Genomic DNA, 19633 nt, shown 5'->3' on the forward strand with positions numbered 1-19633 from the left:
TTCTTTTTTTATCTTTTTGAATATATTTTATTGATTTTTTTACAGAGAGGAAGGGAGAGGGACAGAGAGTTGGAAACATCGATGAGAGAGAAACATCAATCAGCTGCCTCCTGCACACCTCCTACTGGGGATGTGCCTGCAACCAAGGTACATGCCCTTGACTGGAATCAAACCTGGGACCATTCAGTCCGCAGGACGACACTCTATCCACTGAACCAAACTGGTTAGGGATTCTTTCTTTTTTAAATCAAATAATAAAGATTTGGAGTTATTACACTTAGTTCTCTGAAAAGAGGACTATTATGCAGTATATAGCTATGAACAGTCACTACTGTAAATTTTGGTCTATACATTTAACTGACCTTTAATCCTGCTTGGAAACTCTTCTGTTCATGTCTATTCAGTGACGCTGCTTATACATCCCACCAGAGGGATTCCAAGCATTTGCCAAATCCCCTGGGCCTGCATTCTCAAATTACTTTGTCCTTATTTTATGCAAATCTCTGGGGGGGATTCCCATCCTTGAGGAAGCCCATCCTTTTGTTATCTGTTTGCAACTTCAGACCTACCCCAATTCTTGGCACAGAATGCACTCTATTAAGGTTGTTGAAGGGATGATTGTGAAGAAATTCATCTACTCATATTTCCCAACTGTGGAATTATGTGATTTAAAGTACTTTGCTGCTTTTAGAATAAACTTTTTAAATGAAAAATTCTGAGTTTTATTATTTACCCAGTCTGAGAGGAATGCCATCCTTCGTGCATTACTAAAATATGTGTATGAACATATACTGTGTTAATTATTTTCCATAAAATAATCAGCTTACTGATTTTGAAACTAATAGCAATTCTGTTGTAGGCGTCTGTTCTAGGGAAAAAAAGAAAGAGAACATATTTGCCAGCTGAATAAACTACAAAATGCGCTTAGCAGCACTGATTCTTCCTGCTGATGGACTATTTGACCTTAACACATATGGATTCTACAAAGTATCAAGTTCTTTTCTTTTTCTTTTTAAATAATGCCTAGTAACAAGCAAAACACAGATGAGAGTTTTAGGAAAGTGCTCAATCCCATCCAAACACTGCTTCTCTAATTTTGATTATTTTAAAATAGCTACTGTAAAACATTTATAATGACTATATACTTTTCTACAGCAATACTGAGAAACAGGTATTTTAATGTAAGTCAGTCTGTAATATTGTGAAAATTTCATATACGGCTATAAAATAAATTTCTGTAGAAAGTTTACAGAATTCATATTAGACAAAGGAGGCAAGAGCATACAATGGAGTCAAGACAGTCTCTTCAATAAATGGTGTTGGGAAAATTGGAAAGATACATGCAAAAAAAAATGAAACTAGACCACCAACTTACACCATACACAAAATGGGTAAAGGACTTGGACATAAGAAAGGAAACCATAAAAATCTTAGAAGAACCCATAGGCAGCAAAATATCAGACATATGTTGTAGCAATATCTTCACCAATACAGCTCCTAGGACAATGGAAACTAAGAAGAAAATATACAAGTGGGACTACATCAAAATAAAAAGCTTCTGCATAGCAAAGAAACCATCAACAAAACAACAAGAAAGCCCACTGCATGGGGAAAACATATTTGCCAATGTTATCTCCGATAAGGGTTTAATCTCCAACATTTACAGGGAACTCATACAACTTAACAAAAGGAAGATAAACAATCCAATCAAAAAATGGGCAGAAGACCTAAATAAACACTTTTCAAAAGAGGACATACAGGTCAAGAGACATATGAAAACATGCTCAAAGTCACTAATTATCCAAAAGATACAAAGCAAAACAACAATGAGGTACCATCTCATACCTCTCAGAATAGCTATCATCAACAAATCAACAAATGACAAGTGATGGCAAGGATGCAGAGAAAAAGGAACCCTCATGCACTGCTGGTGGGAATGCAGATTGGTGCAGCCACTGTGGAAAACAGTATGGAGTTTCCTCAAAAAATTAAAAATGAAACTCTCACTTGACCCAGTGTTCCTACTTCTAGGAATATATCCCAAGAAAACAGAAACACCAACCAGAAAGGATATATGCATCGCTATGTTCATAGCAGCACAATTTACAATAGCTAAGATTTGGAAGCAGCCCAAGTGCCCATCAGCAGATGAGTGGATTAGAAAACTGTGGTACATCTATATAATGGAATTCTATGCTGCAGTGAAAAAGAAGGAACTCTTACCATTTGCAACAGCATGGATGGACCTGAAGAGCACTATGCTAAGCAAAATAAGCCAGCCAGAGAAAGATAAATATCACATGATCTCACTCATTAGTGGAATATAATGAAAAACATAAACTGATGAACAAAAATAGAGCCAGAGATAGAAGCATCAGACCATGCAACCTAAGATAGAAGGCAAGGTGTGTGTGTGTGTGTGTGTGTGTGTGTAAGAGATCAAAGGACTTGTATGCATGCATATGAGCATAACCAATGGACACAGACAGTAGGGGGGTGAGGGCATGTGCTGGGGGTAGGAGCGATGGGGGAGAGATCCATGGGGGGGGGGGAAAGGAAATTTATGAAATACTTTAAACAATAAAGAATTTAAATTAAAAAAAAAAACCTGTATTGGTAATACAAGTCAGATTAATTTACACAGGTAAAACACCTAGTATATGTCAGGATAATTTATTGAGATACTAATTGCTATTTTGTTATTAACTGCATTTGAAGAATTAAAATAAATTGCTATTTTCATTCTACAAAAGGCATAAAAATAAATATAAAAAAAGAAAGTTTACAGAATTCTACTGAGAGAAGTAAGATCATCAATGGAATAAAATCCAAAATGATTACTTTAGCTGCAGGTGATAATTTTAAGTAAAATCCACTGGAGCAAAGGAAAAAAAATGTTGGTTCTTATTAGACTAAATTATCAAAAATATTAACAGCATAATATAGAATTCTTTGCATTTTAGACGTTACATGATTGTTTTAGCCTTTTAATTGCATCTAAAATTTAACTAGCATAAGTATTGTTGGATATCTGAAACAATGAAGCTATAATTCTGAACTCAGTCGTTTGGTGCTACAGCCTAATTAATTTTGGAAAATTTCTCTGAAATTGTTATAAAGGCTAAGATAACATAGTTCATATAACTCATCAATAGAATCTATACAAACTAAGTACCTAAGATTTCCCAATTACTATATAAAACTTTGTTTATTTTTTACAAAGGGTTAAACGGATTTTTTCACTGGTTTGACCATCTCTAGAAATACATCAAATGGCAATCTTTTCTTCAAGAGTGTGCTTTAAACGAGGAATTAGAGAATGAGACAAGCACTATGGACCATACTTTTGTTTTGAAGACAATTGGGTGTTGACAATAAAAATATACACTGCCTGAAACAAAATTAGTTTATTCCTGATGAAAGACTAATAGTAAAATAGCAACTGCCGCCCAATCTTGCCTGCTACACATTCCATTTGACCACCAAACACAGTCATTAGATGATGGTTTGGAAGACAAAAGTGGAACAGGGTAGAATTGAATGTGACTGAGTTCTTAATATGCTAGCATTACAGTCATATTTTCTCCAGGAAAATTTAATCAAGGAATATAACTAAATATAGTAATATCATTGCTTAGGTAATGAGGTCTGGTACGCAGACCTATGAATATGCCAAAGTCTCTATCAGTGACTTCTTTCCTATATGAAAAGTCTAGTGGGCAAACCCCAAGTTTTTTTTGCTTTACTCTCTCTTAATATGTTATCTTGAGTTGGCATTTCAAATACCTATAGCCATAATTTGGAAGTTGTAGCCTGAGGCTATGATAATCTGATCAACCATATTAGAAGCTAGAGTTAACTGATTGCCTATAATCAATCATTTGAAAACACCTAATCTAAACTATTGCCTTCAAGCTAAACCAGAGCTAAATTATTCTAAGGAGATAAGAAATTGTAAATTTTTAAAGATTTATGGGACACTTGATTCAATAACCTTCCCAGCAAACTCAATATCTAGAGATATTCACTTCTTAAAAATCCATTAGGTTTGCTTTTTATTTTAAATTCACAACTAATTATTTTAATGTTTATAAGAAATCTCTGAATGTAGTAATTGCCCAGTCACTTGGACTTAAGTTAGAACAGCTTTATGCAGATTAATTCAATACATTTTTTTGCATATTGATCAGTGTTCCTCTTTTTTCCTGAAAGGTCAGAGAAACAGGGGAATTTCTAAGATTATGCATGTATTTTCTACCACCAGTCATTACAAGATTGGGTCTTAAAAGCAAAAAGGCAAAAAAACAAAACAAACAAAACACAACCAAAACCAACCCAAATGCATGTCACAAATATAACATATAAAAATAAATGCATGAATTTTTCCTGTAGCTCTTAAATATAGCAGTATAAATCTTTATTCTGAATATAGTCTTGGAACTTAAAAAATAATGAAAATACATTTCTTTCCCTGGCTAAAGTGTTTAATATAATAATTTTTCTTCTCAAGAGCAGAATAGTAAATTCTTTATAAAATATTCATAGATTTCCCTCTCTCTTCTCCTCTCTCTCTCTCTCACATATATATCAGAATTTGAAAGATAATATTCAAGAGATAACATTAAGTATTAAATTATGAAACTATGGTAACTTTCTCAGGTGGCCAGGATAGATATTCCCAAGTTTCACATTTTATTATTATGATCCACTTATTTGTTAATCAGAAGTTAATCTTATATTTTCATTCTAACAACACCTTAGGCAGGTAAAATTTAGTAAGCATTGATATCACAATTTTGTGGTTTTTGTGGATACTGGACACAAGTTGGTTCTTAATATGTACGAGGTGATTAATTAAATTGCTGGGAAGACAAGCTATCCAGGTTCTATTCTCATTATTTGAGATTCAAACCTTCCTTACTGGCATGGTTTCCCTCTGCTTTAACATAAGCTAATATGATTTCTGGTGGTGCCAGAATGATTAAAAATGTTTTTCTTCCATTCTACTTGCTACCCTGCTTCTTTGATTGTTCTATAGAAGTAAACCTAAACCAAAGCTCAACACAACTTTGTTCTTTTTCATGACTCTATTCTCCACCCCTCTGCACCTGTGCCTCAGCCCTCACCATAAGGAGTATGAGGTTTTCACACTTCTAAGATAAAGAGATAAATAAATAAGTCTTTGCTCTCAAGTAATTTACAATATAAACAGAGAACAAAATGAATAATAATCATACATTTCGATGAATGTTTTATTAGAGACATTCATTACTTGTGAAGAAAATACAGAGAAAAGACACAAGAGTGAGGAATTGGGCCCTATTGGAACTTACCTTTCAATGGAGACTTGAAGAAGGAGTAGAAGTTATCCAAGTGGAGAAGAGAGAAAATGTATACCCAGGGGAAAAACCAGGATATGCCTATGTCACTGAGTGCCACGAATGCTTCCCCACTTGTCAAAAGACATTCTAGATATTTGCAGAGCCTTTTTAGTCTCAATGAGAGAACATGCTGGCCAAGGGCAGCCTGGCAGCTCTGTTTCTCACAGGTTCCTGTTTAAGCCATACACCTGTGAATGACTTCTCAGATATAAGCTATGAATATTTTCACATTCCAGGATGAAATATGAATAATGGGAACTGCTAGGAAATAATATTGTGACACGAGAGTAAAAAGATTTAAGATATCAGGAAATGGGGCAATGCCAGAAGGGTGGATATCAGAGTCCCCAATAAGGGAAGAAATATTCCATTATGAAAAATTATGAGGCTTACAACACCCAAAATGCAGTATCTAACTGCTCAAAGGCATTAAAGAAGGATACATGTTTTATAAAGCAATATTACAGCTGTGTTGCTCGTTGGTCAAAATAGAAACCATATGAAAATGTGTTTGGCATAAGATCAAATTTAGAACAAATAAGCCATTTCCAGAAGGCATTTGGAGTGAATGTATCCATTTTCAAAGTTGTTTTATTAAGTTGCTTTTACTTATGTGACTGAGTAGATTCAATATTCTAACACAGTCCATTTGAGCAACAGTGATGAACTTAAGTTTCCTGAAGTCTGCTAATGGTCTATTTCAGCCTACACTTTTAGTGGGGGCTCTTTTTTGGAGCCTGGTCTGATTCAAATTATTGAGCAAGCACACGCCATTCACATGAATTTACTGGTAGTCTGCAGAGGATCACCCTAATTTTATGTAGCCTTTTTTGTATACTCATTTAAAATGGACAAATTTTCACATCTGAAAAATAAGTGCAGTAATTAAAGTCTGAGAAATAGTATTTATTTTGTAATCTTAAAACTGGGTGGGGGGGGGAGTTGATGCTGGGAGATGTGTAAAAATACAATCTGTTTATTTATTAAGAGCCACATAAAAAACATACTTTAGCAACTAATGTATGCTTCTTTTAATAGATATACTAGACCAAAGAAATATTTTACAACAGAGTGACAGCTACATAAATAAGAGGTGAGCTAGAAATGTTACTTTATTTGATTTCTCTAAGGCTTGTTATTTCTGCTTACATTTATACCAACAAGCTAGGAATTATAACCTTGATCATTAATTGTGAATCAGCCAGTTCACTGGCTGCATGCCATAAGAAAACATCAATAACCCCAGCAAAACCCTGGGAAATTTAGGAGGGTATATTAAGTGATAGCCCATTATTCAACATAATTTTATTTAATGGCAAAAATGAAGAAATAAGTATACTATTTGTGAAATATGCAGATTAATTAGAATCTTATCTTATATTCTAAAAAATTATGTAGTCACAGTAATAGTGTAAAAAAAAATGCTCATCCTCCCAACACAAAATGAAATTACTAGGAATAAGTTCAAGATAGCACAACAAATACCAACAACATAAATATAAAATATGAGACTTTTGCTACATATTAAGTACAACAAAATCAACTTTTGAAAATCCCAAGTGATAACAAACTGAATATAAATCAACAATATATCATAATTATAAGGAAAGTCAATGTATTATTGATACTGTGTCTAATGTGCAAAAGGTCTAACAAAACAACTTGTATGGAATATATACACACTATTCATATTTTATATTTTCTATAAATATATATAACATTATATTATGTACTTTGTATATATGAAATATTAATAGTACATTAAATATTAAATATACATTATGTATATATACAGCATACGTATGTACTATTTTTATTTTTCATATATGTAACATATACTAATTGAGAAATAATTTTCCATAATTTCCATTTATAAACAGTTATGATTTTTTAAAGTTTCATAATTGCAGAAATCCAAAGAAAGAATAAATTCAATAGACTATGTAGCATCATAACAAACATATGTGACTATATTTTCTATATCTATTTATATACATTTGGTAGTGTGTGTATCTTTTACTGTCAACAGTAAATGTTCAGATGAGGGTGGGTTAGTTAAATTATGGTATTAAAAATATTAAGAATATTTAAATTCCAAGAGATATTACTTGAAAGTAGGAATATTTTAGTGAGCTATCTCTATTACTGTGATGATCAAAAGTTAAATGAACTTTCTTTAGGTTATAGAGAAGACATTTTTGAAGATGTTTATGAAAATCAAGTACAAATGTTTATTGTGGTGGTTTGAATATGCACTTTAGTAAGAACAAAGGACAGAACCTGTAAAACTGGAAGCCCAAAGGCCAAATGATTATTTATGTCAATATCCACATTTTAAAAGATACATATTTGAGACTCAAGATTGAAAATAGTCTTGTCTACAGTCAGAATAGGAAAGGTGTTTTTTGTTTTTTGTTTTTGTTTTTTTTTGTTTTTTTGGTTTTTTTTTTTTTTGGTTTACCATCCTTGGAAATCAACCTCCTAAAAGATTATTGAACATTCTGTAAGCAAATATTCTCAGTTTGGATCAATGTAAAAACATGTTTTAAAGAGAATAAGAACATTTCCTCACACTGCAATATATATCTGCAAACTAATTTGAGAAACACTGCTGTAGGTCATGAGGGGCATATCAAGCATCCAAATGAAAATTCTTAATTCCAAGAAAATTTAAAGTAGTTATGTGGTCAATTTATCTCACACTTGCACATTTATTGTAACTGTTAAATTATCCTTCAAATAAAAAAATGTCTGGAATATTTGTCAAATATTTAATAAAGGATAACATATGTATTCTCCACTAAAAGATAAAGAACAAATGTCACAAGTAGAACTTGTACCAAAATTTTAAAAATCTATATTCACTCAATTTATTTTGTCCTTAAAATTCATTTTGTTGAAGATATTAGCGTATAAAATTGTTGGATAACTTTAGAATGACTGTAATAATGACATCACAGAACATATCTACTTTTACCAAACTCAATAATCACCAGTGAATTTTCAATCATGTTTGTCTTGATTAATACAAAGTTCAAGCTTATTAATTTGATGAGTAGAGTCAATTATATTAAAAGAAATTATTAGTTAGAATGTGGTGACAAAATAGGACACATACATTATTTTTGTTACAGTAGAATTAAAATAATAAAACTAATGGGTCATATACATTAAAAATAATTGATTTTAAATAGTTTAGTAATAGTCATAATAATTGCCAGAGGGCAAAGGATCCAAATATAAATGTTCGGATATTTTTTCCAGGACTGATTGTAAACAAATATAAAGTTTAAATCAATTAAGCTCTTAAAAATAAATATCGGAATAGAGATAAGAGCAGTATAATAAGAAATAGAGGAATGAAGATGAGAATGATAAGAGCAAACTCCCTAAAGTGCAAACTTCAAAAAAATTTGCATAAGTGTGGATATGATTCTAATATAAACTAAGAATTTACAAATATTTAGTTTTGTAAAACATAATTTAAAAATATACTCATTTATTTATCTCATGGAAGAATTTTTTAAATTTAAATATGCTTTTTATTGATCTCAGAGAGAGGAAGGGAGAGGGAGAGAGATAAAAACATCAGTGATGAGAATCACCTGCCTTCTGCACACCCTCTACTGGGGATTAAGCCCACAACCCAGGCATAGGCCCTGACCAGAATCAAACCATTACCTCCTGGTTCATAGGTTGTCGCTAAACCATTGAGCCACATTGGCCAGGCTAGTTCCTGGGAGAATTCTTAAGTAATTATCTATAGCAATTGATAGTGGAACTGAGGATCTATTTTTTTAAACTATTCGTGTTTTTTTGTGTTTGTTTTGTTCTTGCTACTGTGTTAAAAGTTAGGAAATTAAATATAACCATCCCTAAAAAAACACAACAGTACCTAGTTATTATGAATCAAATATTAATTATAAAAATAGATATTTTTTGCTTACCATGATATGTTATAAAATATTTTTTAATGTTTTACATAATAATTTAAAATCGTATATTATATTATGGGTTAGATAATTTTTATATATTATAATAATATTTTTAAAGTTTCAATGAGTCAGTTTATAGTTTCAAAATCCCTTCCTCACTCTTAAAATATTATGAAAATTGTTCCATTCTTTACAAGAAATATTTTTTAAAAAATAAAATAAGTAGACATGTAGGGCTTCTGAAGAATACCAATGAGAAGCTTGCAATCCCAAACCAGTTGATACATTTAAATTTGTAATTATATCTTTTTAAAATATATTTTTATTGATTTCAGAGAGGAAGGAAGTGGGAGAGAGAGAAACATTAGTGATGAGAGATAATCATTGATTGGCTGCCTCCTGAATGCCCCTTTACTGGGGATCGAGCCCGCAACCCAGGCATGTGCCCTTGACTGGAATCAAACCTGGGACCCTTCAGTTCGCAAGCCAATGCTCTATCCACTGAGCCAAACCAGCTAGGGCTGAAATTATATCTTTTATTTGTCCCTATTAAATTACCCTTTCCTTATGTTGACTGTTTTAAAACTTAGACTATATCTATATTTTTTCCTCCAGCTTCACTTAATATGGCTTGGGAAGAATGGCCATATATTAAAATATCATGTAAGAATCTCTTTGAGTTTTAAGATTGATAGAGCTTTTTCAAAAAACCCTGCAAATGAATGGATGTTTAAAATTAGTAAGCCATCATAATTTTCAGAGAGGAAAAAGTTTAAATAATGAAGCTTGACAAAATGAAAACTACTTAAATGATTCCCATTCTGTTCAAGAAACTTTGCTTTCCAAACAGCTTAAACTTTCTACTTGTAGCTGCAGTACGTGGAAAGGCTTTTTCAACATGGTGATTATATGCACCTTAAAATGTATGTAGAGTACGCTAAACCTTTCATGAGAGACAACAAACTCCAGTGATCGGCAGAGGATATGAAACTCTCTCAACTATTTTACTGCATTGTATTAACCACGCCATTTCAGAGAGATGAAAAACAGATACATAAAGAACAGAACTTTGGGAATTTTGCTCTTGTTTTGTTATCCTGTGACTCTTGTTTCAGTACTTCCTTATTTTCTTTCGGCGTTTTAGTAGCTGCACAGACTACAAACATTATGACAAAATGCAACATTACATGCACTAATGTGTTATTAATTCTATAAGTGAAATCACCTTTCACATACACCCTGTGTATGAATTTCCAAAATATTTGAAATGTGAAAGGCATCTCTATAGCTACTTTTTATATCCTGGGCTACAGTTTAGAACTCAATCACTTGACATTTCAGGGGGAATGTGTAATTAGATACATGACCAGGAAAGTAGCAAGATAAGTCGTTTCTGGAGAATTCAAGATAAGTCTTGTCAAAAACACCTAAAGCACAGTAATAAAAAGAAAGCATACCATTAATATCACCACCAGCAGTCAGAAGTTTGGTCTTGCTCTTTGAAATAAAATGCTTAGAAATCAGTGAGGTAGTTTATATTTATAAAGATAAGGAAGAAACGTGTACAAAACGTAAAAGGAGAGTCTGATGAACTAATTATTAAAAGTTTAACATATCTGTAAAAAGTCCATATGAATTCATTGTTGCTAATAAATACATAATCCTACCTGGACTCTAATTAATTGAAAATGCCCTATTTGAACCATGCTTCTTATTTTGTGTTTTGTTACTGGTGGTAAACTGAGAAATATAAACCAAAATCTAAAGAACAAAGTTACTAATCCCAAAGATTCTACAGAAAGGCAAAAAGCCCATAATAGTCAACAGGATATTGATGAATAAGAAAAAGTCAGCAGACACTACCTGACTTCAAGAATTCCTATATAGCTACAGTAATCAGGACTACTAGGTGTTGGTGAAAAATATACAAACAGATCAACAAAATAGGTAAAGAGCCCAGAAACAGACCCACACAAATATAGTCAATTAATGTTTGACAAAGAAGCAAAGTTAATATAATGGAGTAAAAACACTATTTTCAACAAAATGGCGTTGAAACTACAGGACATCGTCATACAAAACTATGAATCTACAAACAGACCTTACGTCTTTCACAAAATTTAACTGAAAATAGACTACAGATATAAATGTAAAATGCAAAATTATAAAACTCTTAGAAGATAACTCATAGAAGAAAATCTACATAACTTTGTGTTTGGCAAGGACTTTTCAGATATAATACCAAAAGTCATGATCTATAAAAGAAATAAATGATAACCTAGATTTCATTAAAAATAATAAATAATATTCTACAAAAGGCAATGTCATGAGAATAAGAAGACAAGTCACAGACCAGGAGAAAATATGTCCAAAATATATATCTGATAAAGAACAGTTATCCTAAATATATACAACTCAACAAGAAAACTAACAACTTGACTAAGAAATGGGTCAAAGACCTTAAAAGACATCTCACTAAAGAAAAGATATAGATGGCAAATAAGCACATTAAAAGACACTGGATATCATATGTCATAAGAGAAATGCAAATTAAAATAACTACAAAATATCACTATATTTCTATTAGAATAGCCAAAATCCAGAACACTGGGAAAACAAAATACCAGTGAGGATGTGGAGCTACAGGAATTCACATTCATTATTGGTGGGAATGTAAAAATGGTACAGACACTTTGGAAGACAGTTTGGAAATTTCTTACAAAACTAAACATACTTTTATTATAAGATCCAGCAATCATACCTTGCCATTTATCCAAATGACTAGAAAACTATGTCTACCCAAAAATCTGCATACAGATGCTTACAGAAGCTTTATCCATGATGGCCAAAACTTGGAATCAACAGATGAGTGAATATATAAATTGGTACATCCAGATAATGGAATATTATTCCCCCCTAAAAGGAAATGAGCTTTCAAGCCATGCAAAGACAAAGGAGAAATCTTTAAAGCAAATTTTAAGTAAAAGAAGCCAATATAAAAGGGCAACATACTATCTGATTCCAATATATAACATTCTAGAAAAGGCTAAACTATGGAGACAACAAAAAGATCAGTGCTTGCCATATATTAATGGTGAAGAAGGGGTGAATAGGCTGAGCGGAGAGGATTGTTTAGGGCAGTGAAACTACTGTTTTGTGATACTCTATTGATGGCGACATGTCATTATACATCTGCCAAAGCCCACAGAATGTGCAAACTAGGAGTGAACTGCAGTGTAAACTATGGACATTGGGTGATAATAACTTTCAATGAAAATTCATCAATTTTAACAAATGTATAACTGTGAGAGATGTTGATAATGAGGGAAGCTATGTGTGTTTGGAGAGGGAGGCATGGGATATATGGGGAATCTTTGTAACCTTCTCTTGCTTTTGCTGTGAACCTAAAAATACTGTAAAAATAGTCTATTAAAAATTACTAATTCAGAGTAATGGATTTTCTAATTAGTTTCATATACTCAGGAAGTACTTCAAAACATTTGTTTTTGAATCTTAATGAGTGGTGACTGTATGTGTCAGAGCGTGTGCATGCGTAAAGCAGCATATTTTAAGTTTTTCTCTGAATCAAATGATACTCGACATTGACATCTCGAAGAATAGTATATAGTCTTAGCACAATGCATTATTCAGTCTTCTGTTAAGAACACATTATATAAAAAGAAAATTGTTTTCTTCAAATTGTAATTAACAGAAATCTTTGTAACGTAAAAAACACTTTTCCTCCAAATGGGCATATTTTTATCTCATTTTGTTGAAACTTTGTGTCAAACATCAAGAGAAAGTGTTGAATAAACATGATCCAATATAAGAATGCAATTGTTCACAGAATAATACAATCCAAGAAACTCTCTTCAGACAGAACAAGGAAATGGTAAATCTTTGAGGGGAGTATCTCAGTAACAAAACAAAAGGAAAATACTAGCCCAGGCCCACGTATAGTAGATGGAGAAAACTATTTTTAACTCTGGGGTTGTTAACCACTTTCTTTTAGGACTTCTATCCACTGTATTCAGTTGGTCCCCTGACTTGCCCTTCCTTTCCATCTCCACTGATTCTGCCCTACATTTTTATCAATTTATGGTTCAATTAGTCAAAAAGCCTAATTGGTTTTCATTCCTCTAGCACCTCTTCTTGCCAATGCAGAGTCTGAAGTTACAAGATTTACTCTCCTAAATGCACACAGCTAACTGTGCTTAATGCAGGATAAAATTGATTCTCTTCCCAACCAGAACACAAGTAATTTTTCCAACTCTGTAGTACAATGCTCCACAATACCCCACAAGTGTACTGTGTACTTAATCATTTCCTGCCTCAGTTTGCTCTAGTGATGCCATAGCATTTCTTTGTTTGGTTGTCTCTTTTTCTCTTCCGACAATTGTTATTCTATTTTTAAGGTCTAGTTCAAGTGTCCGACTTTTAAGACTTATTTGTTAATCTGAGGGACAAATTCTACACTCTTGACAACATACCTCCTTAACATTTGTTTATGTCCTAGTCAACTGTGCATGCCTCTGATTCCACCATCAGCCCAGCGTTCCTTAAAGCAGTGGTAAGTACTGTTTTATTTTTGTATCTACAGCACCTGACACTCAGTAAAAGTTCAATAAATACACATTATTGCTTATCTTTGTGTTATATATATCACACAGACACACATATACAAGACTGAATTTGGCCTTTTGGTGATTTGCCACTTTTAAACAAGAGTCTATTTCTTAGGTTTTTCTTCTGCATTTGAGTTAATAAATAAAAGGGAAATGTTAACTTAATTCATAAAAATAGAATCTGTAACTTTTGGGGGGAAACATTAAGGAATATTATTTCAGCCAGTTTCTCTATCTCCAATAGGCCTCCTAGCTACAAATGGGTCTTAACTGATCCTTAAATACATTTAACATGTATGCTTCAACAATATCACCACTAGTCACTTAGCACTTCCATTGTTTTATTACCCAAGTTTTATCAATTTTACTAAGAATGCTCACTATTCTTTAACACAGAAAAGTATAAAAATCAGTAGTTTGTTCATGAGCAGACATATGTAAGTGCCAAGTTCAAATATTTGCCTTTTCAAGAAAAAGAATAAACTAAATATTATAGCACATAAATAAAAGTCAAGTTGGTGAATAGAGTAGCCATTATCAATAATGAAAACATATACCCCCTGGGAGAGTTTGTGGAGGCTCCTCCCTGCCGAGGGAAAAGGTTTAGTTATGTGTTCCATTGTGCCAAGGACAGACTGGTCCTTTCCAGACACTTACCCTCTGACAGCATGAATAAGTCTCAATGATGGATAGGCAGTTCGCACTTTCAGTTTATTCTTAAGGATTAATGCATTAACCCACTCCACGTGCTTCTCTCCTCCTTTGACCATGAAAGCAGGGATCCAAAGGACACTGTCATTCAGCATGGAAAGTCTGTGCACAAATTTTTCTCTGTCACTCTCATTCCGAAAGCCTCCAAATGCTCTTTGCACAACTGATGGATTCATGGTAATAAAATCTGATTTAGTTCCCACATCTGCAGCAAACTCCACCACAGGGGCTAAATTACACCTGAAGAGGGAAAAATTAATGGAAAAGTGAGAAATAAATATGAAACATTTACTTCTAAAATGATATGCTTGAAAAGAAGAATGAGATACGAGCATAGTTTTTATTTTAACCAGGTAGGAAAAAAAAATCTGGGAAAATTACATTTTCAATAAATCACCACGCATCAGGAATTTTCTGCAATAAAGATGTGCACTCCTAGGGTAGGGCTCAAATTGTCACTTACATGAATTCAACCTGCTGTCTAAGAATACTCTTTGCTGTAATCGCCATAAAATCATACAATGTGAATTCCTAATAGGTGAATTTATGATGGTAAGTTTGGCTGTCGCCATGCAGGTGGGAAACCTAACCACATGCTGTTCTATAAGTAAGTAAAACCTGATCTCCCAATCTGCACCACTCCTCAAGCTTAAGTCATGTCAACAACTTTATAAACATAAGTAAGTGACGATGGCTTTTCTGTATTCTAAGGTTAAGGGAAAACTGTAATTCCTTATAGCATTTTTCATAAACATGTCTATAATTGCCTTCTAGGGGCCTAAATGGGAAACAAAGGTAAGAGAAATGGAGTAATCATATTTAATATGCATTTTTGAGATGTTAAATAATGCAGAAAAGCCCTGCTATAGAGACAAATACCTTTCTGTTTCTCTGAGGACATACTCAAAATGCTTGTTTTCCCTGTTAACAGGAGACTTGCCCACTGTCGGGGAGGTCAGAATTGGCTGACCTGTTCTCACATCTGAAGTTCCAGGATATTGCAAAGTGCCTGCGCCTGGTTCTGTTCTTGTATGCTGATTTCACTCTTGTATTACAAGTTTAGGAAAGTACCTTGAACTTGGCATTCAGCCAATTTGTGATGATATTTTGATTCTGTGACATAGATCTTTGACTACTTGAAAACAGTCTTTTATTTTAAAGTACTTTACCTCCTAGGAAAGGTAAATTTTAATTACCTTTGATTAGTGAAAAATTAGATTTTTAGCAAACAAGATTTTGCTAATTTGGAAAAAAAATAATTTGAATCTATTCAATGTACACCTTCATGAAAACACACACAAGCATACACACACACCCATAGACACAGACACACAGAATTCTCCTTCTTTTCTTTTTCTCTCCTCATATCAGCCTTTCAAGGGAAGGAAAAATAGAATGATTTCTTCTTTCTGTATTTTACAGATTTGACTGCATTATGAAAATTTCTCACATTTCTCTTCCTTATGCATTTAGCCATATTCATTATATTCTTAAGCCAGATAAATTTAATTAAAAAGTAAAGTGTGTGCTCTGCCATTAAAAATACTGGCTTATGTATCCTTTCTTATCTCTTTTAATTAATATGCATTATTACTTCTTAGATCTCTAAAAACACTTAGCTATCACAACAGATATCTTTCATCTTACACAATTAAGCAAAGTCTGTTATCAAAGATGAGCTACTGAGATAAAACAAATAAAAATTGATACGTCATATTATTTAGAAATAATATTTTCAAGTTATGCATATTTAAATACACCCACTATATTATGAGAGGGTATTTTTGTCTCTATCCATGATCCATGCACTATTTGATATTAGACACTATTCATCCCCACCACAGTCAGAATGTTATGGATGGGATTGCCCTGGAAAAGAACAGCTACATGTGAGGAGAAACCAAAGTGAGCATCTTACAATGGAACTCATGGAAGACTGAGGACATGGTGAAGTTTGAGGTCCTAAAATGTACTCCATACCAGCTTTAAAAATAATCTAAAATTCTAAGCAAGCAGATTATAAGATGAATTTAGATACTGTGGGGGAAAATGTGTTCTTATTATCTTTATTACAGACACTTCTACTTCCATAGATAAAAAATAGGCAATGCTTGTTAATATCACAGTTAACATGTTCCTGTCAGGAAAGATAGCATCAAATATATCTTTCTGCTACAACAATTCCTCAGCAATTCTTTTCAGAGGATTCCCCCTATAGAAAAACAATACCTATACTTCACTTTCTCTACACTTATAAAAATTATCCAAGCCAGCCCAGTTTAAAAGAACAAAAATAACATTCTCAGGGGAAAAAAATCACTTAATTACTTTATGCTTTTCATTACTTTTTCTTATCACATATTTAAAAGCTATTCCACCCCCAAGTTTTCTAACACCCACTTTTTAAGGATTGGCTCAGCATGTTTCTGAAACATGATTATCTGGCCAGGTATAATTTCAGAGCTAGAAAGACATTCACCCATAAAGTTGGATATTGAAAATCAGGTACTTTCCACCTTGGAAGCAAAGGAAACTAACAGAAGAACATTTCTGGAGAATAGGGTTGATCCAGGAAACAAAACAACATAGTTAATGCAATCAAGGAATGTTAAATGACTGTGGTGCTAACAAAAGGGAACAAAGAGATCAAAGAGTAATTAATCCACATGAGTTTTATTGTAAAGTTTTTATGTCTTAAGCACAGCCCAACCAAGCTTTGCGAGGGACGGAAATAGCATGACAGAAGGACACATAGTAAAATACAATCTATGCTGGCTCCGGGAGTTCGACAGGTTCATTTTCCTTGGGGAGACTATGTCTAATTTTTCATTGGAAGGAAAGATTAACATCATGCTCACATGTGGCCAGTAAATTAACTACTCTGTGGTTGAGTCAGATATTTAGTCATATATTTAGCTGAACGCTACATAATCAGGGCAAACATTAAGCAAGCCAGAATAAGCAACCAGCTGTGTTGTACTCCAGCAATTCAGCAGGCTTGTTGCGAACCACATAGCGATACTAGTAGCAATACTGCTGATTGAGCAAGATTATGAATAGATTTCCAATCACATCTACTTCATCTTCCTTTCTTTAAATCTTAGGGATCACAATATTCAAAAGTATCCAGAATGTGTGGCAAGCATTTATGAAGTAACACATTATTTTAGATGTTATTCTTAATCTCATAAAATTGAAGAGTGGACAACTTATAAATGATGGATTTTGTGAGTCAAAAGTACTAAGTGCATAAGAATATTTAATATATTTAAGCTCTATTTCTTTAGCCAAATTAAATTTTAACTGTCCAACTAGTTTTAGACATATTAAAAACCTGAAGATATATACACATTATCCAAACTCCCTGTTTAGTCTAAGCTGCCTAATTTTCTATTTATTTACCATCATTGCTGAAAATCCTGAAGAAATGCAGCTAGGTCCTCTTGTAATTTAGACCTCTGAAATTTCTTCTATGATCTCACTCTAGATGTGATTGCCTTTCAACATTCCTTCTATGCAGAATTGAAGGTACTTTTGTTTATTTCAAGGCTATGTAATTTTTAACGTTCATTTTAATTCATTTAATTTTTAAGGAAAGAAATGCTTATTTCATGTATAATAACTCAAGATCACAGAATTCCCTAGATTTCTTAGATTTATTGATATTCCCTGAATTCTCCTTATGTTATAGTTCAGCAGTCTAAGCAACTGAGAAGTTCTTTTCTCAATAGCTCAACAGTTCTCTTGAGAGTTCATTCTGAAAATACTGCACCATATGTTCAGAACTCTTCCAGCTATCTTACTATTTGATAGTAATTTTTTACAATGATATAACCTGGCCAAAATACAATATTTTTGGCTATTATTAGTAATATCAGTAAGATAATTCTCATTGATTTAGCCACGTCTTTAATCATTCCATGGTGCATCTTATACATTTGTGCTACCTACAGGACTAGTCATCCCCAATACTGAGGTAAAACAGCATGCACTGTGATATGGAAGGCTGTTAATTACTTCTTTACACATATAACATAGATTAAGTGAGAAGAAAACAAAACTGAGTGTACTGCAGAATAAATTATATTCTTCCTCACTACTAGTTAATGTCTCTTTTGACCAACACCAACTCCACTGTGTGTTTCTCTGTACTAGCATTAAAATCCCTTAGCCCAAACCATTGTTACCAATGGAACCACATTTGTCAACCAACCAGGAAAGGGAGATAGCCTCTTCTCTTTTCTGCTCCCAGAGGAAGCTTATGGTTCCTATCTACTCTCCTCTTACTTTTGAGCTTGAAGAACCAAGAGAATAAACACTCTCTGTTACCTGGGTGTTTTAGGTTTTGTGGTTACCCTCTCAAAATTGGTAGGAGATGGTGAAACGTGCAATCTATCAGTCTTTCTGACTTTCTTAAGGTGAGGGTATTAGGCCCCCAATTGACTTGAAACCAACACTTTTCCCAACACTTTGAGGTAAGTAGTATTAACTCCACTTTGAAGACGAGAAACTAAGGTCAAAGTGGTTAAGAAATATGTCCTAGGCCAGTGGTTCTCAACCGTCTGGCCCTTTAAATTCAGTTCCTCATGTTGTGACCAACCATAAAATTATTTTCGTTGCTACTTCCTAACTGTAATGTTGCTACTTTTATGAATCATAATGTAAATATCTGATATGCAGGATGGTCTTAGGCGAACCCCTGTGAAAGGGTCATTCGACTGCCAAAGGGGTCGCAACCCACAGGTTGAGAACCACTGTCCTAGGCCATAGTATATATAAAAGAACAAGCACAGCTACTTTAGAATCACTCCAGGACGGAAGTTTTAAATGACATAACTTACACATGTGATTTCTTTCAGAGTCAGAGGAAATGTTTATATGTTCATCATTCACCCCAATTTCCTGTAGGAGAAAGAGTACTTTACCATTTAGTTTCAGGTTCCAGTCTCAGACTCCCAGGATTTAAGCATATTATATAAAA

At 33.2% G+C, this 19633-nt stretch overlaps 1 protein-coding gene across 2 annotated transcripts in view; it reads right to left on the reverse strand.

The window, feature by feature from the left end:
• ST8SIA4 (ST8 alpha-N-acetyl-neuraminide alpha-2,8-sialyltransferase 4) overlaps positions 1 to 19633 on the reverse strand; it is a 91819-nt gene that overhangs the window by 34578 nt on the left and 37608 nt on the right. For both annotated transcript variants that reach the window (XR_004967443.1, XM_036308435.1), the window contains exon 4: positions 14599 to 14892. Coding sequence is in view for 1 of the 2 variants with exons in the window: in XM_036308435.1 (XP_036164328.1) it covers positions 14599 to 14892 (294 nt within the window). In the remaining variant the exon portion in view is untranslated. The remainder of the gene's footprint in view (positions 1 to 14598; positions 14893 to 19633) is intronic.

This window comes from Myotis myotis, unplaced genomic scaffold (genome assembly GCF_014108235.1).
Source record: "Myotis myotis isolate mMyoMyo1 unplaced genomic scaffold, mMyoMyo1.p scaffold_m19_p_5, whole genome shotgun sequence".
NCBI lineage: Eukaryota > Metazoa > Chordata > Mammalia > Chiroptera > Vespertilionidae > Myotis > Myotis myotis.